Raw genomic sequence first — 24,721 nt, 5'->3', positions numbered from 1 at the left:
TCCGTTCGATTGGCCCAAAGCTGGAAGCTCCGATTCCTCATTGGTCACTCCTTTCTCATTGAATCTCCTCCACCTTTACTTTGTCAATTTCTTGCGCTTCATTGAATTGCACTGCAAGCGCTGCATCGATCTAAAGCCCGCAGCAGTCCCAGCACGACAGCATACACTCCTGTCCCTTAACAGATGAGGACTACATCATCACCGGTTTATCGTCAAACGGGTGGACCGAATTCGCTCTTACACTGGAAGAAGTGAGAGCCAGCACCGTGGGAGAGAGATTTCCCGTTGCAGAAGCGTCACTTCTCTGTAGTTGGCTAATGATTTTTATTAATTCCCAACTTGTCTTAATCCACCGAGGACAAAACACAGCGATGCTTAGACTTCAGGACGCTCATGAGAGTTTAATTTCGTCATTTTATCTCTGAATTTCGACATTAAGTGTACCACAGCCGGTTATTACGAGGATTAAAACCGATATCTGTGGGCTTTACGAAAGGAAATACAATGCCGGACCAGATCACAGTGGCGGAGTTTGTGGCGGAGACGAATGAAGATTATAAATCGCCCACCGCCTCAAACTTCACCACAAGAATGACTCACTGCAGGAACACTGTAGCCGCACTGGAAGAGGTGAGACCCATAACTTTATCTAACCTGCTATTTTGCCACTGTTAAAACCTTGCCGAGTGTTTTGCTTACTACCACTAGAGTCAGCTATTGCCTCCCTTGGAGTTACGTTACTGAAGGAGTTACTGAGGAGGCAAATCCTCGCGCTCTTCTTTTGTTGATGCCTCACCCATTAGGCAAGTGCTGTACTGCATTGTCTCATCCTGAGGAGATATAATAAACCTCAAACTGTTTGATTATTCATTTAATATTTAGATTAAAATACATGCACAGGCAGAAGTAGTTATACATTGAAGGGTTGAATAGAATATATATATATATATATATATATATATATATATATATATATATATATATATATATAAAAGAAAAAAAAGTTGATCACCTGTTACTATGAATACATTATTTATTCAACAATTCACCATCTTATCCTTCAGAGCTTGGTTCAAGTAGGTCCAGTAGCTGGTCATTAGCAGGTGACCAGCTACAATGTTCCAAAACAATTTTTGACATCCTTAGGATGGTCCAGGTTTGGACATCATAATGAACAGCTGCTAAAAAAGCTCAGTGGTTCAGTCTGGTTTATGATGTTCTCTCAGTCTGGCTGAGATGCTCTTGCTGGTCTCCCAGATTGGCCAAGCAGGTGTTCATCTGAAAAGTGTTCAGATCCCCTGTACAGCCAGCCATCAGTAAATATACGACCATATTAGACCAGGCTCCTATTCACGTCTTCCAGTTTTAAAACTAGAATTATTAAACCTGTATACTAATACGCTGCATGTAAAGTTCACCAAGAGTGTCTAGATTGTATGAAACATCTCATAAGTGTCTGAAGCCTCGCCCTGATCAGATATAAATAGCTTTTCACGGCTCTGATGGGCTCTGCTGCTTTTGTGTTGCGTTGAATAGAGACAGCTTCCTGTGGGATCTGCATCAGCACAGCTCTGAATTATAACCGTGATGGATGCTTCAGGCTGTATGGACTTGTTATTAGGTGTATTACAGATAACAGTAATGTGAAGTGTTGAGATGTTATGGTATCTCAGAAAGGGTTGAAACAGTTGCTATGTGGCTTTTGCTGATATTAATAGCAAGGTGTGTTGCAAGGATAATTGACTGTTTAAATCGCATTTCATAATGCTATTGGGTTAAATGATTTCGTGTGCTTCCAAGGTAAATCTACAAATGTGTAACTATGTTCTGTGCTGTGGCTGTTTGAGGAAGTCTGGAGCTAAATGAGTGTTTTTGGTCTTCCTTCTCTTGCCTGCTGTTTGTTCACTCTTTGGCTTTGTTGGTAATTGCTTCAGGGACATAAATAGTACTGTCCACATATTTGCAGTTTTATGGAATGCTCTAAGTCGGGTGTATTTGTGTTGCGTCTCACACTGACCGACAAACAGAGTCCGAATGGGAATTTGTCAGAGAAGGATTTTCAGATGTCATGCTAAAGATGCCCTTTCATGTTAAAGAAGCTTTCTGCTTTGTGAGTGTCCTGGAACTACATTCACAGGAAATGGTTCTGATTCTTCTGACTCCGTACTGTCTCATCACTTTGAAACGGCTTCCCTTACGGGTCTCATTGCTTCAGCCATTGAAACGTAAGGGCCTAATTTAACTTGCAGCTTTTGCCTGATAATAAACAGGATAAGACGGAATTAAGGAATTATAATTTATTTTTTAAAGCACTTACACTGAAAAACAAGTTAATTTGAGGCCTGCAATTGTAAAAGCTTCAGCCAGGGGGGAAATAAAGGCCGTAAAATATTAACACGCATTGTGGAACGACAATATCTGGTTAAGAAGTACATGAAAGTAAATTACTGAAACAATGAAATGCTTAGTCTTCAGTTTGTAGTGGCTGATCTTAACCAAACGTTCACGGAATCATTAGACCTTTAAAGTTTCTACACTTACAAACACCATATAATCCCATATTTAATGCCATATTATTTAATCTATGCAAACACCAAGGATTGTGCTCTTCCAGCATTTATTGATCGCGTCTTGTTAGTCTCGAGTCACTTTATGGAGTAAAATGAGTTTTAGACCACAAATCAGATGATTGACTCTGAAACATATTGGTGTTTTTAGTTTGATAGCCTCTCTCTTTCATGCGGTGGAGAGTGGGGTTGATTTATGGTCGGATGTGTCCTTGTCTTGTCGAGAGGTCAGCTTGAGGGCAACGGGTTCAGAATCAATAAGCATCAGTGCTTCGTTTGAATCCTCTGTCGCATTTATCTCAGTGCTGATTTTCTGGTATGAGGGTGCCTTCGGACACTGATAAAACTAACAGACCTCCTTTAAAATGTTTAACCCACTTTTATAAATTTTATCCACTTTTGTAGGTCAAAGAAAGCAGTGTAGCCTAGTTCAAACTGAGCCCCAGACTGACTCTCTAGTTCGGATATTGGCAGCAGTTTCGTCTCCTTTCAAACACATTCAGGGGTACGGTGCTGCCCACCCTTGTGGTTTGAGTGCATCTTTTGAGTTCACAGCGTGTCAGTGAAGTTTGTGATCCCGCTGATTGACTCCACTTGGGGATTACAGGGGGAAAGTTGGGAAATCGCTATGGTATTCCTGGCATCCCTAAGAAATGTTGGCATTGACCTTGTTGTCTGCTAAAACCTATGGCTGTTGAAGCCATTGATGTGTTGCTATGTAGACATCATAATCAACTAAATAAGCACTTGCTGAAATAGTTTTCTTTCTTTTTTTTGTCAAAAAAAAAAAAATGTTTCTCTAGATATTCTGGTTTGTCCACGGGAATATTCTGGAGCTTAGAAATGGCTATTTTTAATCAAAAGTTGTTTACATTCCATAATGCACTGTACACTAACATTGGCTAACATAATAAAGTCTGTAAAACACATTGCTCATTGTTTGTTCATAGCCTACATTAAATGAGACCCTGTTGTAAAGGTGTTATAACTTGATTTCTTATAGAACACAACAAAAATAGGGTTAACTGATTTTCATTAGGTAAATGATTTTGTCCTGGTCAGCTGGAACCTACCCTGTGTAAAAAGCTTAAGGCCTGTTCACATATTTAGTGCAATAAACATTTTAATTTGAATGAACAGCTGTTAATGCATCTGTTCAACTGACACAAATATTTGCATGCAGTCAATGCAGCAGATTATTTTTTAAGCAGAGGTGTTCTTACTGCTTTTCCAAGCCACACGGCAACCGATAAGATCTGATTCTGCACATGGTTGCAGAATTTTCTTTCCCGCATTTGTCTAAACAGATAAATTGCATGCGAAAATCTGATGTTTCTTTTTAATGTTCATGTTGATTTACACCAGTGTGGGCCATCTATTACTCAAAAATCAGTTTTTTTTGTTGCAGGTGTACAAGCTTGACCAGTATAGTCTTGCTGGGAGACTGAGGTGTTCAAAACGGGCCTTATACTGATAACCAGCTGTGGTCAATTAGGATGGTCACTAGATGAACCAGTTTAGTTAGTCTACTTGGACCGTGTGTCAACAATGCTGATGGAACAAGCAGCTGCTCTGACATTACCATGGATAAAAGCTAAGACAACACTAGCACCTGTTCCTTCAGGATGTTGAGATGCTTTTCAAACCTGCTGCAGACCAGAATAATGATTAGGACGTGCCATTTGCCATTTGCATCGCGTTTACTTTACATTTTCAAATGACTTGTTTTCAAAAACAAGATATTTAACTGGAAATATATAAGATGTAAGCTGAATGTGGATTTTATCCATGAAGATTTCATTGGAAAATAGTTGGGTGACAGCAGCCAAAAAGGAGAGTTGTTTTAGAGTAAGTGCTTCTTGGTCACCATGCGGTGAATCCATCGTAGATCATCGTTTTAATGAAAAAAAAAAAATTCAATTCTGATTTGGGCCTAAGCCACTGCCTTTTCCCAACAGATTCTGGAGTTGTGTATCTCACATGATAGATGCCTGAATCCCCGATGACATGTTGGAAAAGTGCGGCTGAGGAAATCCCATTAATTGGATGAAGCAGGGGGCATTGATCTGCTAGGGTTCACAAGTGCACTGGCCTTTGTTTAGTGAGTGTTAAAGGGGGCAGGGAGGCCCTCCGTCCCATCCAGGGGGTTTATCACAGATTACCAGGGACAACTCCCTTTTCAGAACCATTGTTAACTGTCAAACTCCACTTCTTCATTAATGAAGTTCCCACCATTGATTTGTTGCCGTATCCTTTAAAGATGGCCATCCGTTTCCCAGAGGTGCCTGGTAATCAAGTTTCACAGTTTCTTTCACTTTAAGAAAACCCAACAGCAAATGTGAGGGCATTTTGACCATGACGTTACATTTATCATTCCAATGCATCATTTTAAATTTATTATTGACTGCAAATTAAAATTTAATGGATTCAGAATGTGTTGAGGTTCATACTGATACTTTTAGTATTTTCATGACTAGGCTAATATTTACATTATTTATACATGGTATAAATATTTTTAATTCAACACAGTACTCTATTTCATGTTGCTAAAAGCGTTTTTCCTTGAACAATGGCAAAACAAAGCCAAAGCCAAGATCCTGGAGTGTTAATCTAGTGTTTGGGGATTTTTCTCAAATGTGTGAAAACCACCTGCATGTCCACGTTTCGCCAGTCACTCTTGAGCTCTAGAGCGCTGCTATTTTTACAGCAACTGAATTTTTAATGCTGCTGCCACTGCTGAAATCTTATGGACGTATGAGGGGTGTGAAACCGCAGTTTCTGCTTGTTCATCTCTGGAAAAAAAATATGAATAAAAATCCTGCAGGATTCTGAAGGTTTGTCATTTTTCTAAAAAAGCAAGGTTTTTAATTTTGAAATTTTTTGACGTTAAAGGAATATCTCCCCTGAAATGACATTTTTATTTATGCATCGTCACATTTTTCCAGACCCGGTTGAATTTTGAAGAATCTTTGTATGACAAACACACCATAAAAGCAGTCAGAGAGCTGTAGTGTTACAGTTTCTCCCATATGGTTCATATACAGTAGTTCTTCAAGGTGGAGAGTGTGTGAACCATTTCTTACACATTGCTTCTCCAGCACACACATTTGGTCTTCATTTTCTCAGACTGTGCCTTCATCAGTTCCATGGAGTTTACACACTCCCTTGCAGTCACTTTAAATTATAAGACCGTCATTAAAACAGGAGCCACTGTCTATCTATGGAATGTCACTTTTAGTTTTTCAGGTATCTGAGTCTAATAATGAGTCTAGTATTGTAATACTTATACTGAAAATAATTTGTCAGTGTTTGGAGGGAAATTATTTCAGCTTTTTTAGCTTTACCTGTTTTACAGGTGTGTTCCTTGAGTAGTTGGCTAAATAAATATTCATACATTTGTTGTGTGTCAAAAGAAAGTGACAATGCTGTATTTTGGTGTGGTATGTGTACTGAAAATTCATGAGAATCATTGGTATTTTATTTATGCTGTCTCTCTCTGTTGGGAAATTTTCAGAGAATGAAGACTTCAATCTAGACTCTTTATGAAGTAAAACTATTGTATGACTTAAAAGGCTTGGAATATATCATACAAGATTTATGAATCTCTTCTATGTGGCTTCTTTTTATCATTTTAGAGCTTGAGAGCCCCAATCCACATTCATATATCCATTACATTAAGCAGAATATTCTTCAAAATAAAATCTACCTTTATGAAGAAAAGAAAAGTGTTATGGGTTTGGAACAACATGAGGGTTAATAAGTAATGACAGATTTTTTTATTTTAAGTGCCCTGTGCCTTTAAGATGGCATCTTAGACCTTGGGTTAACCATTAAACTGTTTGGTGAGTAAAATGGTGCCTTGGGTTTGTATGTTAACAGCTGAACTCAGGTCAGGTGCTAGTCTTCGTAAAGAGTTGTCGGTATGTGGTTTAACACTTGATGTGCTATGTACCCGTTCTTTGAAGTGCCCACAGTAGGACAAAAGGTCTTCCTGTTGACAAGTACTTCCACTGAAGACAAATGGACCTATATACTAATGAGCTTTCAAGAGATGAGGATCCTTCACTACTAATCACAAACATCACATAAGTTTGTTTTGTTTCAATTAAAAGTTTTTTTTTGTTTTTTTGGATTGTGTGCAATTTCAGTTTTGTGGAGTTTCTCAAACTTTGACCGAGTCACAGAAGATATCTGTGATCACAGCAGCGTGTTGCACTTTCCCTTCCTTTGTTTCTCTCTCTCTTTCACCCCCCCCCCCCCCACACACACACAGAGACACAGACACACTCACTATCACTCAGCTTAAACAATGGAGGTTTTGTTTAGGTTGAACTGCCATCAGGAGTGGTCCACATGGCTTTAGAGTGTGTTGTTTTCTTGCAGGGAAAATTGTTCCGTTAGTAATATGTTTCGAGGTAGAGATGACACTCTTGTGTGTGTGTGTTTCTAGGTGAGCATTTTAACCCCTAGCACTCTAGACTCACCTCTGTTTTTATGGAGCACTTAACAGCAGTCCTGAGGGAGGTTGTGTTTTTTTGACACCGGTTGTTAAAGGCAGTCCCATGACACTACAAACAACGAGTTGCAATAAAACCTGTTTGAATTAATAGAACACATTATTTAGCTTTGCAAAATTACTCGAAGGCCATTATGCTCTTATAGTAACAGTTTCTATTTAAGGCACAACAAAATAATTTTCTTTCCTATTGTCTATATGACATTAAATTGCATTTTCATATTCTTAGTATGTGCCATTTTCTAAGGGGTGATGGTTATTTTTTGGAATATTTCCATTTCATAAATCTGATTAATAAAAAAAGTTATTTCCTTTAGTGAGATGATAAAGGTCAGTGCTTCTGTTTATTTCCTCTGCCTAGTCCAGCTTAGCCAAGCCTACTCGGTACTTTAGTGAGGTCTAGTATAGGCTGGTCTAGACTGTAATCCGGAGAAGACTAGTCTGTACTATAAAGAAGTCGTTCTGAGACTTATATTCAAGTAAAGCCTGGCCCAGAACTGTATTCCAGTAAAACTGGGCCTGTAAAGTCTGGTAAAGCCCAGACTAATTTAGTAAAGACAAGAACGTTCTGTAGTCCGGTAAAGACCAGCTAATCTTTAGTAATATCTAACAAGTCCAGCTTTGTTTGTAACAAGTGTAATGTAGTAAAACCCAGGTTAGTAAGCAGCCTAGTTAAACATAGCGTAGTCTATCGGAATTCTGTAGTCTAAAGCCCAGCCTAATTCATAGTCTAGTAAAAACTGTCCTAATCTGTAGTCAAGTGTAGCAAGTCCAGTCTTGTTTGTAACACTTTAATGTAGTAAAACCCTGGTTGATAAAATCCAGTTTAGTACGTAGTAAAGCCCAGCCTCGTCTGTAGTCCAGTAAAATACAACCTAATCTGTAGTCAATTGTGACAAGTCCAGCCTTGATTGTACGAAAAAAAAAAAAACCTTGTGTAGTAAAACCCAGGTAAATCACATCAAAATCTATAGTCTAGTATAACCCAGCCTATTTTGTAGTTTAGTTAAGATTAGCCTAGTTTGTAGTCTAGGAAAGACAAATCTAATCTTTATTTAAGGGAAGTCTGTAACAAGTTGGTAACAATCTGCAGTGTTGTAAAACCCAGCCACATACTTTTGCCGCGTTCACACCGAAATTACCTGGAACATTTCTACCAGGAACTTTTTTTCCCAGGAACTTTTTTCCCCCCAAACCTGTTGCTTTCTGTGTTTCCACCGTGGTGTAAAGTACCAGGAAGATTAGTCAAATAGACTGGTGACGTAGGTCTGCGCACGTTTCTCAATACAAAGTACGATGATTTTGGACTTGCATCCTCGGTAGTGCGGACTTTGTGCATTCGACTCGGGAGTATGACGTCCGCGACGACGCAAAATGAATTATATTTAATGTTTAACCACTAAAGAGACGTCAGAACCAGCAGCACACATCAGAAGGTCTTGCCGAGGTGAGGCTGCTTCTCGGCGGATAGATGATCACTGAGCTCCCGCTGATCGCGAGGAGTTCACCGTCTCCGAGATCGGCAAAACACATTTTTAAATAGGCGCTGTCTTTATAAATAAACTAAATTCTCGCCTGAAATACTTTTAAAATTACATTTCATGGCACAATAACAGTAATATTTTGAAAATGATCCGAATAAATGGTGGTTAAACCCAACCAATGCTGCATGAACTCAACCAATCAGAATGTTTAGCGCCAAAGTCCCGCCCCCCGAAAGTTCCGGAACTTTGAAAAAGTACCACCTCGCCAGCAGGGACTTTCTGAGGGGCATTTTTTTTACCCGGAACTTTATTTAGTTCCTGGTTCCTGCGGTGGAAACACAGAGTACCAGGCCAGAGTCCCTAGTCTCTGGGTAAAGTTCCTGCGGTGGAAACGCACCATTTGTAGCCTAGTAAAACCAGTATAGTTTTGTAAACTAGTAAAGCCCAGTCTAACTTGGCGCACTTAAGCTGCATGGCTTCAGAAGGAAGAATGTATGCTAAACACTGGTCATTGTGTTTTTAAATGAGTTGCAGCTTTTCTTTCTGTGTTCGTTCTCTCCTCTCATGTCTAAAGGTGGTTTGCTGAGTGGGCTGTCTAGATGTGCCACATTGCCACAGCAGCTTGCGCCATGCATCATTTTTAGCCCGGATACACTAAATCGACCGTATTTTTTGCAATCCAGAATTAAATTGCAGATTAGTAGCAATTTTCCTCACTTGTTTAATGCTGAATGTGAGAGAAGGTGGATAAGGATGAGTTCAGACCACTGTGGCCCAGACTGTGATATTAAAAACACTGCTGCTGTTTTAAGACCGATGACATTGACTGATTTTATCATACTTTTGGTCCCTCTGGTGCTTGTGTGTGTGTGTGTGTGTGTGGGGCGCAGGCTGAGCTAATACTCCCTTGCTGTGATCCCAATCAGGCTGGTGTAGCAGACAAGGTGTTCTGGGAGAGGAGATATGCCATAGCAATCACATTAATGGAGCTCACTACAATCTATATTCACTCTCTCTCTCTCACACACACACACAAACACACACATATTATTAAAAGCCCCTGGCACAGGGGCCCCCTTTTCTTCATTAATTTGTGTGCATCTCTTTAAAAATGGCATGTCTGTGTGTAGCTCTTTGAAAGATGCTACATTGAGTGTTGGCAAACCACATTTAGTGTTTCAAGAGTGATGATGGATGTCAGTTTGTATTATAGACATTGTTCTACACAAACATTGGGGTCATGCCAGATACCAAGTGAGATCCTGAGTTTAGTGGTACAGTAAATGATGGGAGAGCTGTATTTTGAATCCTTTTAAATTCCTCTGTCTGCAACAGCCTGTGACTGGGAAAAGGCTATATTTGTTCCTGAATGGCAGTGACAAGTCAATTATAGTGGCCTGGAATAGCACTGTGTATATCTAGTGAAGGATTCAGATGACCATTTCAAAATAACAGAGAAACCTTTAGAGAGGAATTCTTGATTTTTTATTATTATTATTATTTAATATTCATGTTTCTGCTTATATCGCTATTGACAAAGTAAGTTGATTAAATGTCTACATTCTTAACACACAAAAAAGACGTCACTATTTGACCCTGGGTCAAAGTGTGCATTAAAATACTGGGCAACTCACCAGATCCAATACTTTTCCGCTGCTCAAAACCATCTGTTTAAGTCAAAATTGAGAGGCTTGAGGAAATAGTCAGTAGATCCGCTTTTGAAATGAAGACCTCTGTGAGAAAATCTGTTTTTGATGTAGCTGGCAAGGTAGATCTACTTGATTTCAGATGGTACTGTTAGTTTACTTAAACTATCTGCATAACTGCAGCTAGTCCACATTGTTATACGGGTTAGTGACACATAAGAAAAGGAACAATAGAGTGTAAAACACATTCTCCAGAGTCTTTGAAAAGTACTTTTTTATTATTATTCTCTTTGTGTTCATGTTGGTTATATATATAGTTTTTGGAAAATGTTTGCACTTGTTTATGTTCAAGATTTTTTTTGGATCGTGAATATGTGTGATTACATTTATTTTCTAAAATGCTTTTAAATATGTTTTATTAGGGTATTCTTGTTTTAAAGTGACAGTGATATACAGCCAAGTATGGTGACCCATTCTCAGAATTCGTGCTCTGTATTTAACCCATCCAAAGTGCACACACACAGAGCAGTGAACACATACACACACTGTGAACACACACCCGGAGCAGTGGGCAGCCATTTATGTTGCGGCGCACGGGGAGCAGTTGGGGGTTCAGTGCCTTGCTCAAGTGCACATAAGTCATGGTATTGCCGGCCCGGGACTTGAACCCACAACCCTAGGGTTAGGAGTCATACTCTCTAACCACTAGGCCACACCCAATTTTACAACTTTACTGCTGCAACGACGCATCACACTGTTTAAATCTAGCATAATGGCATACTGGGAATGTAGAAAGTTGCATTCTATCACAAAAACAGAGACCACTGTTATCAAAAGTATGGGAATACTTTAAACAGAGGCCAAATAAAATGGCCCTTTGTTCCCTTTCCAAAACCGATATGGTGTACCACGGCAACACAAATGCGATGCACGAGCACCTCAGAGGAAAACACCCTGGCACTCTCCGGTGTTAGGGTTTGATGTGATAAACTGATGTGATATTATTAAGTGTCTAACAAACGCAGACTTGCTCATTGCATGATTCTGATATTCTTGTAAAGATTACAAGTTATTGGTATGATCACCCGTAGCAGCTGAGGTAAGGATAAAAAAAGAAAAAAGTAAGTCTGTGTTGGCGCTGGTTTCGAACATACGTTAGGGGTGTTCACATATCGTGCCTAAAAACGCGCATCTAGTCGCGCCGTTTTCTCCTTCTTTCCAAGGTGCTCGGGCAGTTGTGCCCCCGGGACATCTGCTGTTGCCAAGCAACCATGACGTGCTCTCTTCATGAAGACGCGGAAATGTCAGCAAAGGATAAATGGATTTGCAGCACTAAAAATCGCTTGCAGTAGCTCTGCTACTAAATTTATTTCAAAATGGCAAACCGTATACAGCTATGATCAGCTGTTCCCTCATCTTAGCTGAGCTTTCAACGTTGTTAGAAAGGATGAAGCTGATTGGTTAGTTCTTGTCACATGACCCGAGTTGCGCATGCGGCATTCTTAAAAGTTTAGATGGTTTTTAACTTGATGCGGTGCGAACGCGCCTGTTTTCGCATGTGCGCCACGACCTTTGCTTCCATTATGAGCGCGCATACCGCACGCCTACATTGGAAATAACGAATATGTGAACAGCCCCTTAAAAGACAAGAGTCACAAACCGCCGAACTACCCCGAATCAGCTCCAGATTTCTGGAAACCATGCTAAACCATAGCAGAACCCTGACTACATTTTATGGTTTGTGATGCTAAAGAACATTTCATGAGTCTCAGACAGCTGTAAATTTGTGGCTACTGTGGTTTAATTATAAACGCTATCGTAAACTCATATTTACCATAGCAAAATAATTTTCTTTGCCGCTTTATTTTTGTTATACTGTAAAAACTTCAACCACATTGGTTGAAAATGAATAAAGGTTGAAATATTATATTCGAAGTTGTACTTATATTTTTTTGTAAAGTTATCCAAAGGATTTATTATATCAAAGAAAGAACATTAGATTAATTATTTATTGTAATAAAAATAATTGTTAGATTAGTCGACTAATCGAAAAAAATAATCGCTAGATTAGTCGACAGAAAAAATAATCGTTAGTTGCAGCTCTACTTGACACACACAATCATTAAGGTCTGATGACTTGGATTTGGCAGACAACATTTTTTTATATATAAATTTTTTCTACGGTTCGGTTCATATCACGGTTTTGGAGCCTTGGTTCTATTTGCTGTGGGGGTAGGATTCATTGCATGGCACCAGTGCTAAAGAACACTATATTCACCTTTAACTTAATAATAATAATAATAATACAAATTTAAAAAGTAAAAATTGTTCAATAAGACTCTGGTCCCGAGTGTACTACTGTGTATACTTTGGTCCAAAAACAGTCCAACTTTTTTACAATGGAAGATAGTAATGGCTCGATGTGCATCTTTTGTTACAGTCTATGGTTTGAAGTGTCTCAGCAGGGGTACAGGGTAGGTCTAGAGAGTACCTCACGAGAGTACTGCGTTATGTACCGTGGGTGGTCAATCACGGTTACAACGCTGCAACCCTAATAATAATAATACTTAAAGTAACACTGCTTACCTACTTATTTTCTTACTAACGTATTTCATTCTTTTATTGAAGTTTTTGTCTTCATTATGATAACAACAATTCTACTATTACCACAGTGACAAATTTTGACTTTTTGCTTCAAAAATTTCACTGACATTTCATGTTGGAAATTTACATAAGAGATAAATATGAATTGCTTTTTATTTATTTTTTTTATAAATATGAATTTTCTTATTTTTTTTTAAAGAAGTGAATAAACAGAATTGACCTATTTACCACATTGTTTGCATGAAGATAAATGTAACTCTCTTTTGGGTTTGAACTGAGACAGCTCACTTGAGAGTTTGAGCACACCCATGCCTCCATCACACCAGTGGACCACACAGGGTGGAGTTTACTTCTGTCTGGGTTATCAGACTGCTCCATAACAACACGCCGATCTCATGGCTCCCATTCACAAACACTACAGTGAGGTCAGATATCACATGTGAAGAAAACACGACATAGAAATGCACCACCCTTCCTGATATTTGTTTGTTTGAGTAAAGACCTTTGGTGCCTCTGTGAAACCAAGATGTTAATCGTCTCCCTTTTCCCACTGAATTGGATAAGTGTAATCCAGACAACCTCTTTTGGCCCAGGTTAAACTGTGTTTAGACTTTGTGTGTGTGTGTGTGTGTGGTTTGGGGGATGAAAGTACAACATTTAATAAAGTGACACCAGACAGGAGCCAAGCACGTGCCGCACAGATGACGCTCCCTTGATTCTTGCTTTGTTCTTTAAAGTGGGCGGCACTGGCATCTGGGTTGAGACTAGAAGGCATGTGGAGAGAAGAAGTAAAAAATAGTTGGTGATACAGAAATATGCTGTTTGCCACAAATGTTTTGTTTTGTCAGTTTGGGGCGGTGGGAATGGAGGGGGTGAGTGTGAACCTACACTAGACATGCCGTCATCGAATAGTTTCAAATCTGAGAACAATGCAGACCGGGTCACGGATAATCCCACTATTTGTGATCCAGGAATTATTCTGTTCAGTACAGCGTGTGACTGAACTGAGGGTGACATCCTTGCAACTAAAAAAAAAATAAAAAAAAAATATATATATATATATATTGTTTCCACAAAAATTATTATTATTATTTATTATTATAATATAGCACAGTTATTTTCAAGATTGATATTATTAAGGATCATGTGACAGTGGAGTAGAAAATTAAGCTTTGCCATCACAGAAATGAAAAATATATTCAAATAGAAAACAGTTTTTTAAAATTTAAAATAGTTATATTTTTTCACAGTATTTCTGTTTTTATTGTATTTTTTTAATACAATAAAAATAAAATAAGAAAGATGAAAAAATCAAGAGATTCCGCAATACAGTTGAGCATTTCTGTGCCACATCAATGTGGAGGTGCTTAGATTTAGGCTAATTAAAATCTCTAAAGGCATTAAACATGACCTATTAACCTATCAAGTCTCTGATGTCCACGGAGTGGGTATGTGATGCTTTTAGGGAATGAGCCAAAAATCCACCCTTTTTGTGTTCATTACTTTAAATGCAAATGAGCTGATGCTCCCACCTCCCTTTCCAGAAAAGGGTGGAGCTTTGGCATACCGGTGTTGTACCGAATTCTGTGTTCCACTGAAATTTGTGACCATAATAGGCGCTGTATTTAGCTAATCCAACCTACTCCTAAACCTAATCCTTAACCTACCTTCACTACAGGGCCTACTAAGGTCACAGAATTTGGTGGTCACAGAATTAGGTGCATCACCCCGGCAAGAACAAAACAGCACAATCTCACGCAATCTGATTATACTGTGCATAATAAATGCATGTTTATAAATTACAAATACTGGGAGCATGGCGCGATTAAAAATAATGACACGGCTGGTTTCATGGTGTCTTCGCGTGCTATCACATTATGAGCTCGACAAATTCAAGCATTCGACTTCACATTGCTTTCCTATGCAATTTTTAACTACAACATTCCTATTCACGATCATTCTGGTAGCACGTGAAGGCAGCATCCATGTAAACAGGTAGAGACAACGGTGGCTTTAGCAACATTAGCCTTACAGAGAGCCAAGAAGCTCTTTTGGAAAACAAAATATGATGTGTGATGTTTACTTTGTCTGTAGCTGACATTTGCGCACAAAGTGTTGGTATCGATCCCATTTTCAGAAGAAGGAACTCCAGCGCTGAACTGGTCCTTGTTTGTTAGGCATTTTGACATGAAATGATTAGCACAAACATAAGACTTTACTTTGAAAATTTTATTTAACAGTCTAGACTCCTATGTTCGTTGGTGCATCCCAACACACAACACTTGTAATGCCTCCATGTAGGGCTGGAACGATTCCTCGAGTAACTCGATTACAAAACATTATCAAGGCAAATTCCTCTGCCTCAAAGCCTCTTTTAATTTATTTTAAATCTCACGTCAGGTACTCACTCAGGGCTGTGTCTATGCTAATAGGGAAGAGATCATCACAAATTGTGTGGGACATTCCCTAGTATGATGTCAAAATAGGTAGAAATATGGTACCGCTTGTTTGGAGAGACTGTTTATGATTTATTGGAAGTATAAAAAATGAATGGATGGATTTTTACCATTATAGGCTGGTTCTTTTCACACACTAAGGCCACACAACTGCGTTCAAACACCTTATAAAAGTGATTTTTGCATAAAAGGTCAACTTTCACTAGGGCTGGGTAATATATCGAATATTAGTGATAATATTGGAATAATTTTGACGATGATGTAAAATTCGAAAAAAGCATACTTTCCCAAAGAACGCGCTAAACGTCCAAAAACGTAACCTGTTATTGTGGACTGCTCTACACGAACTTTCATGAGTGTGGTTGCCAGAGAGAGAGAGAGAGATTTTTTTCATATATCGCCCCGCCCTAACTTTAAAGTTTAAAAAGCCTTGTGTGATACAATGTAAGTGTGTTAAATCTTTGCTGTGGGCCAAGTGTAAGTGTTTTGGCTAGACAGCCGATTAGGGCCTTTCTTTGGTCAGCTGTTTTGGGCTGATGGCCGGTTGTGGTGGGGCTGTTTCTCGAGTGGTGGTAAGCACACATGTGATTTTGGTGAATATGGCTGAGGTTGTTAAAGAATGGTTTCCAGAAAAACAGGAAGACATTATCATTTCTAAGAATAAAATTCAATGATTTTGATCATAAAATTCAATGATTTTCAATTATGAAACTTTTCATCCCTGTGTTGTGGATTAAGCTTCACTAAACAATGAAACCAAATGGAGCCACAGCCTTGCAGTTACACCCATTCTTTTAATTTGTTTGTAATTTATATTAGTTTTATTTTATTTGCTTATATATTCATTTTGTATTGAAATGTTTATTTTACAAATATCATTAATTAATGCATTCCTAAATATCAGTATGTATTTGGGGAGTTGTTTCTCATGACATTCTAAAATATTTATTGATCTTGAAACAGTCATGAGGAGACAAATCTTTTTCAAATATTAATATAAAAAATAAAATAAAAAATCTGAAAAATAAAAAACCAATAATAAAAAAATTATTTTCTTTATTTGCTTTCTTTTGAAAAAGTAATAAATGTACTTTTTATGACAAGTTAATCCTCAAAAATTAAATATTACATAATTTTCTTTTGTTCATTATGGTATCAGAAATTAAATCTAACAGCACAAATCTAAAATACAAAAATTTAAAACATCCTTATCATAGGAAGATGTGTATTAAAGTCACTCTATCTATAAAACATACAATCATATCTTTGTGAAGTTTTAAAGTTGGCTTCAAGTTGGCTTCAATTATGGTCATTTTTTTTCATTATTTGAACCAATCCTCCATTGGATCGAGGCTTGGTCCTGTCAGTTTGACACATGGCAGCATCTGTCAGGAGAAAGTTCCTCCCATTAGGACCCTGGTGTGACTCTTCCCTGGTGTCCCATAAATCAGGGTCACTGCTTTCTGAAAGGGTGATAAGCTCTGAAACCCAGCGCTCTCCCACCAGCGTGGGGAATATAAAGTGACACAGTCACCCCAGCGAAGGCCTGGCACTTTCAGAGATGCTGCTCTCCAGACTGGAGGGAGACAGATGGTGCCTGACGTCATATTGACTTGAAGGTCCTTATTTTACTGTGCTGGGATAGTCATCAAACCTTTGGTTTTGTAATGTTTTGGCAGTGTGCAGGATGTCTGTTATACATTAGTTAACAGAAATTAATCAAATGAAAGATGGGGGAGAGCCTCCCGACGCTTTGCACAAGATAATGATGCCAGGACACCACTAGTTCAAGGAATGTCTCATTTCTTTGGCAGATGCTGTGTTGCCCATTATCACCTGAGTGCTATCAAAGTTGACGTGGTGACACTGTCACACTTTTGAAAACAGTGAAGAACAAAGAACACAATGAAACAAAGTCTATTTACATTACAGGGGTTATGGTTTCCCCTGAAGTTCACTTATGATTTTAGTCAAGATCAAATCAAATCAAATTTGTAATTAAAATTTACAGAATAATTTTCCACCTCCCCTCCTGACCTGGTGTTATACTACAACACATAATATAGCACAGGTGTTAGTTTTGACACGTGTTCTTGATAGATTATTTTTACTCCAGTGTCTGCGGTATTTTTCCCTAGAAGTTATGACCGATAAAAATGTCTTTCCAGTCTTTTAAACTAAAGGTCTGTGAAACAACAGCCTGTGCCAGTGTTGCCACCTTGAGGAAGAACTGATTAGTGCAATGAACAAGTGTGACTTGCACATACAAAGGACAGTTAAGAAAACGGACCAGTACACCAAATTGGACTGAACTGTCTGAAACATTTTGTGGATTTAATAAACTAGGGCAGCAGTTTTCAATTCCAGTCCTCGCGCCCCCCTGCTCTGCACATTTTGTATGTTTCTCTTATCGCTTCAGACATTTTTTCTATTTAACCGTAAGTGCCCTGTGAAGTGGACAACACAGGATATTCCGCCTAGGGGTGTAAGGAAATATCGATATACGTATCGCATCGCGATATTTTGTTAGCTGATACCATATCGATTCTCAAAAATGGAATATCATAAATAAAAAATAATTCAAGATTCATTGTAGTTTCGTTTTGAGTTTATTTCCCGACCGCTAGATGGCAGTGTTCATCTCTGTACAAATGCTTAGTGAAAGGAAATAGCATAAGCGCACGCCACTAATGTTATTGTTAATGTAGTTCGCTGCTTGTAATGCAGGGTGAAAGATTTGTCGCAGTTCATGTTTCGGTGTACAAAGCTGAATTGTGACATCATTTGGGCTTTTGTGGTAACGTCCACTGCGGGACTGTGGTGCTCGCTCCGCCTCGGTTCCGCCGCTTGCTGACCCATGTGAAGAATCTCGCGCAGGGCACAGCAGGTAGGAGGGTCGCCCCGCGACTGCAGCTTTCTCTCATTTTGGGGGCATTGTGTGCAGTTCGTGCCTTTCTCGCGTCGCATTTTTGGCGATTCCACGCGGAAGATAAATTTAAAAGGTAATACTTCACACTTATGTGCCCTCTAGAAGCTTGCATTCTGCAAATGAACGTCACTTGATTGGGCCATCCCAAAGAAGCACAAAGTGACTTTTACAGACTTTTAAATTAAATGTTACCTCCTGGTGGAATGACCTGCGCTCAATCCGAGCAGCTGAGTCTTCAATAACGTTGAATGTTACCGGGACTGATTATTGCAAATGCAGATCCGACTGTGTTCTGGTTAAACAATTTTTATTTATTTATTTCTAAGGTTTGCATATGGTGGTGCACTCTTAATGACAGCTTTCCTTACAATATATTCTATTCATAAAAAATTAAATATCCCCAAATATCACCTTGCTTACAGTATCACAATGTATCACAACATATCGTATCGCAACCCCTGTATCGTGATGCGTATCGTTAGATTCTTGGCAATGCACAGCCCTAATTCCGCCATGATTCCAGTTCGAAGCGAACGTATATGTTCCATTCAAAGTGCATTGAAGTGTGTGAGAATTATTGTATTGTATTTATTTACAGAGGTATATGATGTCACACTTGTCCATGTGTGAAGATGTTGCACAGTGCAAATCCTTGAATTAATGTAAAGGTAAACAGATTTCCCCTGCTCAGGGAGTAGGGAGCATGAACACACTGTGTAGTGGCCATGTTAGTCGGAACACAGTTCATGCACGGTGCTCACTTCTAATGAGCTGATTATCTGAATCAGGTGTGTTAACAAAGAGAGTCATTCAAAATGTCTAGAGCAGAAGGTCGCAAGGACTGGAATTGAGAACTGCTGAACTATGCCAGTGGTTCTCAACCACATTCCTGGAGGACCCCCATCACTTTTCAGTTCAATTCAATTCAAGTTTTTATAGCGCTTTTTACGACTACTTCACAGAAAATGAAGTCTACAATATTTGGTAGTAGCTTATAAGTGGTGACTGTCAGTTTGTGCATATGAAAGGAATTTTCAGAAAAATTAATACAAGACATAGTCAACCAGACGATGAACACTGTTAACAGCAATTATTATGTGATTGCATAGTAAGTAGCGATATTTGTTAGTTCTGTATGTTGTTTCAGGGTTAGCATCATCTGAGGTCATCTGAGGGGTCAGCATCATCTCTTCTCAAGTGTTCTGGATCCAGACTGGAGCTTGTGTAAATCCTTGTTAAGCAAAACAGAGAAACAAATAGAGACATAATTAGCATAGCTGCTGTTCCAACAAAGTAAAACGAATGAATTTATCCCAAGTTAAAGAATAAGAAATCTGCATTTGATCAGATACAACTGCAGTCACAAATTATGAGATGCATTATTCGAATGCTTGGCGAAAGAGGTGTGTTTTTATTGGTTTATTGGACTTCTGTTTGACTATTTCAGAGGACACTTTTCATTTTCAGATGAAGTGAGGTATTTCCAGATGAGAGCGAGCATGTGGCAGGTGTGTAATTTCACATTGTCAGAAACACTAACACAACATCTTGTCGGTCCCTGCATGCTTATTTAACACTCAGACACTCTCACAGAGGAGCCTGTCAGAATTAGTTTCAACTTAATGAAAATATTGCATCAATGCTGACTGTGGTAGACGTGTCTCGTTTGCTGTGTCCCCTTCGTTTTTCTGCTAACGTTGACTGATGAAGTTTGATGGGTGTTTAGCCTGCTCAGTTCTGCCCTCTGCATTCTTTCAAGGACCCGGTTTAGTGTCTCAGATTTAAATTAAAACTGATGAAGATTAATGTTGAAAGAGTAAGATGAAAAAATGCCACTGTGTTGTCATAACAGCACTTTGGTGAGCGTAGACCTCCGTAACCCCTTGTATGCTCTTCATGAGCTGTGGAAAGCGATTCCTGCCTGCAAGAATCACGAGAAGGTGTAGCAGAGGAAATGTAGTCAGATCTCTTTCTGAAGCCCCTTTCACACTGCACGTCGGACCCGCAATATTCCCGTAAAATTGCCTGGTCGCCTTCTGTGTGAAAGCAACCACGTCCCGGAATTGATTACCGAATCGAACCCGGGTCGGGGACATAGTAACATTGCGGTAATCGATCCGGAACGAGCGCTGTGTGAACAAAAGCCAGATCTAATTCGGTATCGAAGTGATGACGCGCGTTATCGCGCGACTTTTTTACCGGCTGTTTTGAAGGAAGATCAACGTTCGCGACGAAAACATATGTGCAAACTGTAATGAAGCAGAGATCAGTTAGTTCCTCACTTTCCGCGCTGATGCAGAGATCGTTTGCTTGCTTCAGTTAAAGTATAACGTGCCAAGCTTTGTCGACTCTTACATTACACGTCACGCGCTGATGTCACGTGTCGTTACGGGATCTTCAAGGGTTGTGTGTGAAAGCACGCACATATACCGGGTCATCACTGGCAGTGTGAAAGTGCCAAATCTAGCGACCAGGGAACAATTACAGGAACACTTTACCCCTGTATTTGCCGGAATGGCAGTGTGAAAGGGGCTTGAGTTAAACGTTCAATAAAAAATGGTCTCGGTTTGTCCAGAGCTGAGTGCCTCACTTATAGAAAAAGATAAAGGCCAGTAAAATGAGATTAAGTGAAAGAGTACAGGGTCTGTAGAGATGAAGGTAAATGGAGGCCGATGGCGGTTTCAGATGACAGAAAGCCACTTGATCAGTCTGTCAGATTTTACTGCACATTACTCTAATGTAACTCTTTCTGAACATAAAGGGGAAGCACATGGATTTGTAAGGCTATGGAAGAGCCTCGTTCTGTAAGGGATGGGAAATTGACAGTTGTGTATTGAACTGAACCATTAAAATGGAGGATTCGTTGGAAATGAACATCAGGATTTAGTGTTTTCTTTCAAATAAACCTTCATTTAATAATAGTACCGCTAATAAATTACAATGTTGTTGCCATGGTACCATGCTTAAATTATGTTCATAACACCTATCCGTCAAGGCAATCCCAGAATGCATTGAGAAGAGTTCCAAAAGAAATCAATACATCTAAAATCATAGACAAGGCAAGAGATAAATAGTTTTATGTATTTGTTCAATAAAAAAATAAAATAAAAATTACTACCATTTAAAAATGTGGTGTCAAAAGAGTTTTGTCTTTTGAGTATCTTTGTTCACCATGACTGCATTTATTTGATCAATTGTTTTTTATTTTAATATATTTTGTTTTATTAGTTTTATTTCACTTTAGATTTTATTTTTAATTTATTCTATATGTCTGTGATGACGAAGCTGAATTTCTAGTGTCATGATTGATCAGAAATCTATCTGATATGGTGTGCTGCTTAATGATTTTGTGGAAACTGTGATTTGAGTTTTTGAAAATATGAAGAACAGCATTTATTTGGAATGTAAACCTTTTTTTATATTATAAATGCCTTACTGTCACTTTTGATCGATAATTGTGCGTACTGAAAAAATGACTTAGTATTTGCAGCATTCTAACTTCAGACTTTTATTATATTTCCAAAGTGGTTTAGACAGGTGGTTGATGCTTTGGGATTAGATCCTAATACAAGTAATCCATTTATGAATGCTGTAACGAAGTCCTGTTTCTCCTACAATTCTCATGTCACTTCAGTAGTAGATCTCTGTGTGAAACAAAGACACTCTGTGAAGTGAAAGTTAAATTAGCTTTTTTTTTTTCACTCAGTAGGACACTGAGGTCTAAAGTGAAACTGCTTCCCTATTTGCCTCAAGTCAAGTTTAGGTCACATCTCACTCACTCCCTCAATAACTCTAGCGGTAATAATAATGAAAAATTTGTGTGTGTTGAAGCGTAATCTTTTTCAAAGATAACTAAGAGAAAGATTATAAAAGGATGAAATGATGTAAAATTATCATGAAACTGTGGTGGTGCTAATGTGAATTTCTTTCTATTTGTATGAAATAATTTGGTTTATTATTAGCTGTACTGTTTTCTTAGTAAACTCTCCTTTTGCTTTGTCAGGCGTCTCGGTTTTGGTGGTTCCCAGTCGGGCTCACTCCCTGTTATTAGTAAAAGCATTGTCAGTCTACCTACCGCTCTGAAACTGAACACTCAGCTAAATGAAACTCAGCCAGCCATCAGACGAGCATCTAGAAAACTCTCCTACAACATGTTTGGCAAATGAATATTACACAGCGTTTTTAGTAAAAGCAGGATTTGCATTATCCATTTTGGGAGCAGCGGAGGCTCCTGTGAACGGCAGAGGATGTTGAGTCCGGAGTTTCTTTAGATTTGTCTGCAGGTTTGAGGCTTTGTAAGCAGCGTGGACGTACTGAGAAGTGATTGTAGAGGATGTGTGATCGTTCAACCACATCTGAGCTGGGCTGCATAAGTAGAGGAACTAGATGCTTGAGATGCTATTTCCCTTTTTAATGCTTGATGCAAAATTTAGATTTATTTATTTATTGTTATGTTTCACCCTGCTGTGGTACTGAATGGTATTCTGTTTGGGCTACATGATTTGAGGAAAAATAGTTTTGTGTGTGTTTTCCGTCACACGCATACACTATGAGATTGTACGTTAGGTTAGACTACGTTTAGAGTTTCACTTCACTGCATGATTAAGTCTATATTAAAATACATTTAGAATTACTTAAAAATTCATGATAAGGAGCAAATATGCACAGGTATGACTTTTATGTCTCTTTTATATTTATCTCATCTGACATAGTTAATATCACACGTAGAATGACGGTTTTCTCCAAGTATCAGCACGATTGCATATGTTATATTGATTTGATGTACAGTTCAATAATTAAATTAGAAGGTAATATTTAGTGACTTACATTTTAGGCACAAATCGTTGTTTGAACAAATCGGTTGAATGAATCACTCAATGACTCACTTGTGCCGTGATTTGCCGCCACCTACTGGTGATTTTAGCTTTATATTTGAAGTATATTTTCCTTTTTTGCCAGAATAATTGTAAATATCAATATTTAACGTTTGTTTAATCAAATAATTAATCAAAACATCAAAATAATTAATCAAAACATGCATCTGCATTAAACTGTGTAAATGCATCTAAATGCCACTTCAGATGCAGATTCTATGCCACCTCTGCATTGCAAACTCAAATTTAGTTGATACTGATTACTTTTCTTTAAGATTACGGTCTAACTATTTGAATTTTATTGATAAAATGTAAGGATTTTACATAAAAGATGATGCATACATCAGGTTAGAAAAAATTGGCCTTATAAAGGTAAAAATTTCTGTTACTTCTGCAATCTAGCCACTTCTCAGAATAGGAATAATATCAGAAGCTTTACGAGTCAGCTGTCCATGACAGTCCTAAACCTCCCAAGGCACCAGCACCATAACACTCTCTGCTAAATTATGTCTAAATATCGTTATTGTCAAAATTCCAGAAAATATTAGGATATCATTTTTTTTTATCATTGTCACACACCCCCTACCTCCACGTTTGCTGTACTTGGCTGCACAGCATTTGAGAACAGATATACAGTAAATATATATTCTCATAAGGCTGAAAAATAGAAAATAATACAATTGTATAGAGTGAAAATGTGTACTGAGTCAAATGAATGATGAAATGAGTTAACAGCATTAGAGAAGCAAGAATGTCTTTTGTAATCAATATTTACATTATAACTGAAAAAGACCAGAATAAATGTGGTTACATCATCAAATCAAGAGCTTGTGAATCCAAATTAAACTGAATCATCTAACTGTATACCTAACACCACCCTGACTCAGATTTATGTTTTAAAGTGTGTTATGCTTAAGCTTTGCACTCTTATTGAATGTCATACTGCTCTGTGTGTGTGTGTGTGTGTATATTGCATCCTGCGGCGCTCCTGGGGAGTTTTGTTTGGTGACTGTGTACAGATTCAGCTGTGCCGTCCTGCCTGCCGACTTCCGCTACTCCTGCAGTGCAGGGATTGTACTGGAGTATTTTTAGGAGCTTGCTTTTGAATAATGAATCCCCTGCAGACCCAAGACAGCAGGGTCTGCCCTCAGTCTGTATGTGTGAGATTCATATTTGAGCGTGACCTAAAGATAAGTAAGGGTCTTTTGGATAAATGCTCGTTGTACAGTAGTGCTGATGTTAATGTGCATCTGTATTACTGTCCTAAAGGCTTTGAAATACACACATTATATCTTTCGGTTTCTTTCTGTGTCTGTGTTTAGGCCCTGGATGTGGACCGCAGTGTCCTTTACAAGATGAAGAAGTCAGTTAAGGCCATTTACGCCTCCGGTCTGGGTAAGTGATCTCAGCCTCTTCACTGCCTCGCCTCTCTGTCATTCATCATCTCATCCCGTCTCGTGATGTGGCCGCAGTCTGATTGGATTACAGTCAGCAAATCTCTGGAGCACATCTGTGCATCCATCTGATACAGGGAATGTACCCGGCTTTATCTATAGGTGACACTTTTGATACATGATATGTTGATCATGCTGAAAAAGAGAGTGTGTCCTTTAGAATGGAACTGAGAGTAGGTACCTTGTTTCTG

The 24,721-nt window shown here is 38.6% G+C and overlaps 1 protein-coding gene across 4 annotated transcripts in view; it reads left to right on the top strand.

Annotated features, from left to right (window-relative positions):
• The first annotated feature begins 107 nt into the window (after positions 1-107).
• The window catches only part of LOC113078561 (arf-GAP with SH3 domain, ANK repeat and PH domain-containing protein 2-like), a 70,987-nt gene continuing 46,373 nt past the window's right edge, over positions 108-24,721 (top strand). For all 4 annotated transcript variants that reach the window (XM_026250861.1, XM_026250860.1, XM_026250858.1 and 1 more), the window contains exons 1-2: positions 108-630; positions 24,399-24,471. In XM_026250861.1, the coding sequence (XP_026106646.1) occupies positions 505-630; positions 24,399-24,471 (199 nt within the window). In that variant the 5' untranslated portion in view covers positions 108-504. The remainder of the gene's footprint in view (positions 631-24,398; positions 24,472-24,721) is intronic.

The sequence above is a fragment of the Carassius auratus genome, unplaced genomic scaffold (assembly GCF_003368295.1).
Source record: "Carassius auratus strain Wakin unplaced genomic scaffold, ASM336829v1 scaf_tig00025999, whole genome shotgun sequence".
Classification (NCBI taxonomy): Eukaryota; Metazoa; Chordata; class Actinopteri; order Cypriniformes; family Cyprinidae; genus Carassius; species Carassius auratus.
Note: the sequence above shows the minus strand (reverse complement) of the source record. Positions and strands in the feature narration are given on the sequence as shown.